General features: G+C 38.2%; 1 protein-coding gene across 1 annotated transcript; it reads left to right on the top strand.

Annotated features, from left to right (window-relative positions):
- The first annotated feature begins 852 nt into the window (after nt 1-852).
- Nucleotides 853-1,485, top strand: LOC136349762 (uncharacterized). Its single transcript, XM_066301489.1, has one exon. The coding sequence runs from the start codon at nt 853-855 to the stop codon at nt 1,483-1,485; it is 633 nt and encodes a 210-aa protein (XP_066157586.1).
- The last annotated feature ends 5,795 nt before the right edge of the window (nt 1,486-7,280 follow it).

Raw genomic sequence — 7,280 nt, 5'->3', positions numbered from 1 at the left:
AAAAAATCACCTTTGGACAGACTCCACAATTGTTTTGGGATGGATGAAGACTTCGCCAAATGAGTTAAAAACCTTTGTGAGCAATAGAGTTTCTGAAATTCAAGAAATGACCAAGAATGATACGTGGAGGCATGTTCGAAGTGAATCAATCCGGCAGATTATCTATCGCGAAGAGTAAAATGTTCGGAAATTAAAAACTTAAGCATATGATGGCATGGACCGCATTTTTTAAGGTTGCAGAAAAACGAATGGCCGAACGTTCCTGGTCGAAGCGATAATTTACCCGATTTGCATAAGGCAAAAACATATTGCGCAACTAGTTCGTTAAAAAAAGAAAACATTTATATTATTGAGAGATTTTCTAAATTGGTAAGGTTAAAGAGAATAGTCGCTTTATTACGCAGGTTGGCATACAATTGTAGTAAGAGTTCAAATGAACGCAATTACGGTCCATTGAGAAAAGGTAGGTTGATTGTTCCTTTAAATTATTGATTAGACATGTGCAAGAAGAGTGTTTTTCTGAGGAATTTGTACAAATAAAAGGCAAATAAAATAAAACCTTCATTAAAGATTCTTGATTTAAAGCCATTTGTTGATGATTTCGGGTTCTTACGGGTGGGTGGAAGATTGGAAATTGCAAAGTTCAGATTTGAGAAAAAACACCCACTGATCCTGCCTCGAAGGCACCACTTCACTAAATAAATTTTTGTCCACGAGCATTTAAATTTATATCATTGTGGACCTCAACATTTATTGGCTTCAATACAGGAGATTTATTGGCCATTGTCAGGTCGGTCGCTATCCGATCAAATTGTACATAAATATTTAAGATGTTTTAGATATAATCCCAAAATGCTGAAACCCATTATGGGCGACTTACCCGAAAACCGACTAACACCCAACCGCCCCTTTGATATTGTAGATGTCGACCATGCAGATCTCTTTTTGCTAAAGAGTCGGGCTGGTCGTGGTGCCAAAATTGCAAAGTCTTATGTTTGTCTTTTTGTTTCATTTTTAACAAAGGCGGTTCACTTAGAATTAGTAACTGACCTTACAAAGGAAGCTTTTATATTAGCTTTGCGACGAGTTAAGCCTTCAGTGGTTTATTCAGACAATGGCGGCAATTTTGTATCGGCACATTCAGAATTAAAGCAATTACGGCAGTTTATTAAGCTAAATGAAAGCGAATTGGTATCGAGCTTATGCAAAGAAGAAATAGAGTTGCATTTCATACCATCTCAATCGCCTCACTTTGGTGGCCTTTGGGAGGCAGGCATTAAAAGCATGAAGGCTCACTTAAAGCTGGTAGTTAACAACATTCCGCTAACTTTCGAGAATTTTTGCACTTTGTTATGTGAAGTTGAGGCAATAACGAACTGTCGACCCATTTCACCCCTATCCTCTGATCCCCAGGATCTCACGCCACCGACGCCTGCACATCTAATCTGTTGGATTTGCCAGTGGATTTTAATGAAACACAGTTGAATAGTAAAAGAAAAATATGTAATTGATGAATGGTAAAGGAAGAGACAACGACCGAAATCTCGAGAGGCACGAGGGCGACTGACTTACTCCATTTTCTAAACAACGATTATCGTTTTACATAAGCATAAATTGACTGTTTACATTATTAGACTCTCGGTATATCGCTTGCTGTCTTCATAAACTAAACGTAAAAAAAAAACGAAAGCGAACGACTATTGAAGTAGCATTTGGAATATTATTTATTTCAACATAATCATCGGACGACAACTTAATTCGTTGATGCGTGAAGATTTAAGAAGTTTTCCCGCAAATCGATTGTCGCTATATCAACATCTACAATAACTAAAGCAGCACCTTTGGACCAGATGGAGCAAAGAATATATTGCAGAGCTTCAACAACGAACTAAGTGGAAGCAGAATCATGATAGTCTGACTGTTGGTGCGTTAGTGTTAAAAAAAGATGACAATGCCCCCTTATGAAGTGGAAATTAGGAAAGGTCGTGGAAGGTTTTTGCGGAAAGGACAAGGTGGCTCGTGTAGTACTCATAAAAACTCAATCGGTACTTTTAAAACGTTGTTTTTATAAAATATGTCCATTACCTGTAGATTAAGTGTATTATATTCGTTGTAGCGTTAAAAGCCAAGGCCTTTTAAGGCGGACGGCATGTTTGGGATTTAATAATTATTTTACTATTATTATAATTTTTTTTATTTGTCATGAGGTAGGCCTGGGTGATGTATTCCCTGCGTTACTCCTATGGCTAGCGTTATCGTGCAGGATGGAATCGCAACGCTGCTCTGAAGATTAAGCATAAGGTGCCTTGTCGGCAGGAATTTTCCTAGCGGTATTCCTTATGGTTTTAAAAGAGCAGTGTATGCGTTTAGAGTCAGAACCTTTTATAAGGAATGAAATCCTGCACGATAACTGCCTTTATGCTATGCTAAACAGTTTTAAATGCACCCTAGTTAGGGTACGCCCATGGTTAGTGTCCAGTTTTTTTATACTTAAGACTGGAAAGACGGTTTGATCGCTCTCTTTCTTTAGCGTCATTTATAATCAAGTTGTACGTGTGCGACTCTGTTAATAAGTAACAAAAACATATACAAGTTTTAAGAAAGAAGCACCTAATTTATACTAAAAAAAGGGGAATAATTAAAAGTAACTCCCCCTTTTTTACATCAGCAAATATTCCTTTAATGGGAAAGCACTGTCTCCGACTGAGAAATGGACTTCTGGTATCAAACCGAGTATATAAATTGCACTGGCGAAACACTCTTCCAGCAGAGATTTAGCTATTACATGCTACGTCTATACAGGGTGGCCCATTGAAAACGAAACAGAGGCATTTGCGGGTACTTAGAAATGTATATTTGAAAAATGCTCGGACACGTAAACTTTATATTCGAGGGGAACACATTATAAACGTATACTCGCTCCTTTCACTTCAACACCCTAGTCGGGGTGAGTTAAACCCTTAAAATCTTAAATGGAAAGTATGGTCGAGTAGCACCTTGTTTGAAAGGTCTTTCGATTTTCGTTATAATGATACCCAAATAAACTAACTTTTATTTAGTAGTTTTCGAAAAATTTGGAAAAATGTGATTAAATTGCCAACAAGTGGAATGCTCTGTTAAAATCGTAAATTGGGAAAATTAATAGTAAAACATTAACAAAAGTTCTTTTAATTGATAAGATACTCAAACTGTTCACCATTAGCTTCCATACAGTAATACAAGTTCTGTTCAAAACGAGTCCTAACATTTTGAAGCATCTGCGGAGTTATCAGACGGCATTCATTAACAATTCGTCGTCGCAATTCTTCCAGAGACTCCGGTTCTGTTGCGTAGATCTTGCTTTTCAAATGGCCCCATAAGAAGAAGTCTAACGGAGTCAAGTCTGGAGACCTAGCCGGCCACTCTATAGGACCTCTTCGCCCAATCCATTGTTCTGGAAACTCTCTGTTCAAAAACTCCCTAACACGTCGTGCATAAGGTGGAGGAGCTCCGTCTTGTTGGAACACTAATTGGTTGTCTTGATAGCGGTCATCATGTTCAACAATGTCAATGAGTAAGGGATAAACAGTATTCCCCAGTAATTCCATATACGTCTCCCCTGTCGGATTGCCATCAAGAAAGATTGGTCCAACCAAACGGTCCCCAAAAATACCTGCTCAAACATTTAATTTTTGGGGAGTTTGAGTGTAGACAGCGTGAAAAATTCTGGAATTATTATCTGCCCAACAGCGACAATTATGACGATTGACAGTAGAGTTTAGAAAAAAAGTACATTCATCCGAAAAGCAGATATTGAATAAAAAATTTCCGTTAGCAGCTATCCTTGCAGTCATACGTTCGCAAAACTCCATCTGCCGATCAAAATCATCTTCATTCAATTGATGCACTAGATGAATCTTGTATGGATGATATTTATGATGTTTCAAAATTCGTTGAATAGTTGTTCTAGCGATGTTACTAACTGTAGCTAATTTCCTCGTGCTCAAAGTTGGGTCTGCAGCTATTTGTCCTAAGATTTCAATCTCGGCCAGCTTCATTTCTAATTGCAAATTCACGTTCAGGATCCCGTTTTTTGTTGAGTACTGATCCGGTTAGTCGAAATTTTGCAACTAGCTCTAAAATGTACTTTCTACCAACATGTCTGTTTGGATATTGTTCATTGAACAAACCCGCAGTGCGATTAGCACTCTCGTCGTTTTTGAAATAAAGAGAAATTATTTCCACTCTTTCCTCTACAGAATACACTATTGTAAAATTTTTCCTATTTTCAAATTTAATTCACTTAAACTCGATGCTGAAGTTTATTCGGTATCTAACATTTGAACACTTCACTGCAATAGCTGCGATGATATTTTATCTCTCTTTTTTTTTAAATGTATTCAAAATTTAAATTCCATTCGCCTTTTTCTACTTCCTTTGCCTCCTCTACCTACCTGATAAGATGTAGTAGATTTTTTTTTATTATTCGAAAGCAATAACAATTGGTGAAATAGTACAACTAAACTTAATCTGGTCAGTTTACAATTAATAGTCACTACTGATTATTTTCCTAATTTACGATTTTAACAGAGCATTCCACTTGTTGGCAATTTAATCAAATTTTTCCAAATTTCTCGAAAACTACTAAATAAAAGTTAGTTTATTTGGGTATCATTATAACGAAAATCGAAAGACCTTTCAAACAAGGTGCTACTCGACCATACTTTCCATTTAAGATTTTAAGGGTTTAACTCACCCCGACTAGGGTGTTGAAGTGAAAGGAGCGAGTATACGTTTATAATGTGTCCCCCTCGAATATAAAGTTTACGTGTCCGAGCATTTTTCAAATATACATTTCTAAGTACCTGCAAATGCCTCTGTTTCGTTTTCAATGGGCCACCCTGTATATGTAAAGCAGTAACTATGTTCTACGACAGCCATTAGTACAGTACTATTTGGTCTTTTGTTATTAAAATATAACCTCCCTGAATACATGGGGGCTTTGATAATGACGTGTTTTCCATTTACCGTTCCGTACCAGTCGGGAAATTGCCATTCTTTCCGAAATCCTTGTTTAGTAAATTTCCACTTACTTCCAGCTGGAAACTGAAACAACAAGAAAAAAACTTGTCTAAACTTGAAATGAATACTACGCATACTGGTTTAAACAATAAGTGCGCGAGTGTACGTGATGTTTTGTAATTGGAAAATTTAATTTGACATTATTTTTTGTATTTACGACGCGGAACACGAAAGTTACCGATACCGGTGATGGCAATGCAAACGCGATCCATAACGAGAAGCAGCAGTCAACACGTGCTACTGCTGAAGTATCCGTGCAAGAGTTTAATGAAACTCCTTAAAGAGCGACGGAGGCAGCATCTGAAAGTTCATGTCATGTAGCAAAAAGACAAACGTTGTTTCAATTAAAAACTGTTGTTGGTATGTGTCGGTGTATCGACAGACTACTAGGGAGAGATCCATCAGCTCTTAAGAATTCTTCCTGAGTCTGGAAGATCGTAGATGTACTTCTCAAAGGGTTCGATAAAAATCCTGGTTCGGACTTGCCTTCGTCCGTAAACAAATCCGAGACCAACTCTAGAACTCTAGAAGAATATGGAAAGGTTTGGTCGCGCAACAAACGAATGGACATATGTATGCTTCGGTTTGCCTTTACACCTCTTACTCTCCCGTAAGCGACCCACAAAGGACCGCAGAGGTCAAGTCCGGAGCGGAAACTCGAAAGTTGACAAGATTTCCCATATGTAGTTGGAATAGTTTTGGATCGGCCTTCCAGCACGTAGGACACTTGTGTAAGACTCGAAGAATAAATTTCTTCGCGGAAAGAATCCAGAATATGTTGCAAAGCAAGAAATTGGTAGTTTGTATACCACAATGCAAATTAACCGCGTGTAATTGGGCGATGAACAGCTCCACCAGTGTGATGTTAGAGAGTAATTAAAGAGGAAATCTTTTCTCGAAAGGTACATTTGACTGAAATAATTGTCCACAGAGCCGCAAATATCCGTCTTTGTCGATAAATGGATTCACTTTTTGGAGCGTCTTAGGTAAGAGACGACCGTCCTTAAAGAGAAGAAGTTTAGTCGAAAAACCGCGATTCTGAGTAAGTTCGACTATGAGTAAAAGTGCTGTATTGAGATCTTTAGACGTAAAATAAGGATCGTTCGACGTACGGTGTTCAGTTTTAACAATAAAGCTCTTAAACAATTGACTGGCCTTTAATACAGTGGGGACAATCCTTTTTAATTTAGCAAGATCGTCGAATCTACAAACTGCTTAGATACAACGGTAGAAAGCGTTAGTTTTTCTGATCGCAGGAGAGTTCCGAATTATTAAGTGTAAATCAATTAAACCTTAACCGCTTTTCTTTTAGGAAGCCAAATCAGATGCTAAATTTCTCTAATTGTTCTTTTATTGTGGTACCTAAGATGGTGAACCATGAACGGGATATGGGACAGTAGTTCCCGACAAGGGCTAAAGAAAGCACTCCTGGACGGTTGGTAACACATGAAAGTATTGTATTGTTCTGTGATGACCGTGTAAACCCTGTATTATTGAATGGTTCTTGATTGACTTCTACTAAGAAGTCCTGTCTGTGAGAACAGTGGCAACCAGGAACAGGTATGTCGTTCGTCTAGGCTCGTTGTTACTAACGATAATATACACTGGCTGTATAACTGAGTGTTGATGGCCATAATATGATACTATTGAAATCCTTTGCACTTGCCCGTTAATGAGGGTGCAGGCGCCGTTCCTTCGAGTGTCGTGTCTTGTAACTTGGAGATGTTACCTACGGCCTGAATGACACGGATAGGTTGGGGATGATCAATGAAAGTAATTCCCTACTGTTTCGATGGGATTCTACCTGTTCGCCACAGGTGCGATTCCGGGGAATCCCATACTTCTTTTAGGGGGACACTAGCTAGTTATCGAAGACATTATTATTGCTATACGTAAACGCTTGGAACAGATGTGACGTGTTAGGGCGAAGATATCTAACATATCTAAGCGAGGTAGCCACGGTTAGAGTAGGGAGTCGCACAACCCCCGGTGAGTACACCTAATTTCGTTCTGCCTTGCAGTACAGTAATTGTGAATTATACTTTTCATGTGTTACTCATACGTAACGGGATGCCATGCTGCCGTGAATGAAAATTCATTATGATAACCCGTAGAAAGAGTAATTCCTACAAAATAACCAAACCTGACCAGGTATCGAACCTAAGACAAAATATAAATTTACGTGAAATAATGAAATTCGTACCAAAGACAAATGTTCA

Source organism: Euwallacea fornicatus, unplaced genomic scaffold (genome assembly GCF_040115645.1).
Source record: "Euwallacea fornicatus isolate EFF26 unplaced genomic scaffold, ASM4011564v1 scaffold_57, whole genome shotgun sequence".
In the NCBI taxonomy this organism is placed as follows: Eukaryota; Metazoa; Arthropoda; class Insecta; order Coleoptera; family Curculionidae; genus Euwallacea; species Euwallacea fornicatus.
This window is presented reverse-complemented; position numbering and strand designations above follow the sequence as displayed.

Coding starts and splice junctions, on each gene's coding strand:
- LOC136349762 (XM_066301489.1), top strand. CDS start 853: ATGCTGAAACCCATTATGGGCGACTTACCCGAAAACCGACTAACACCC.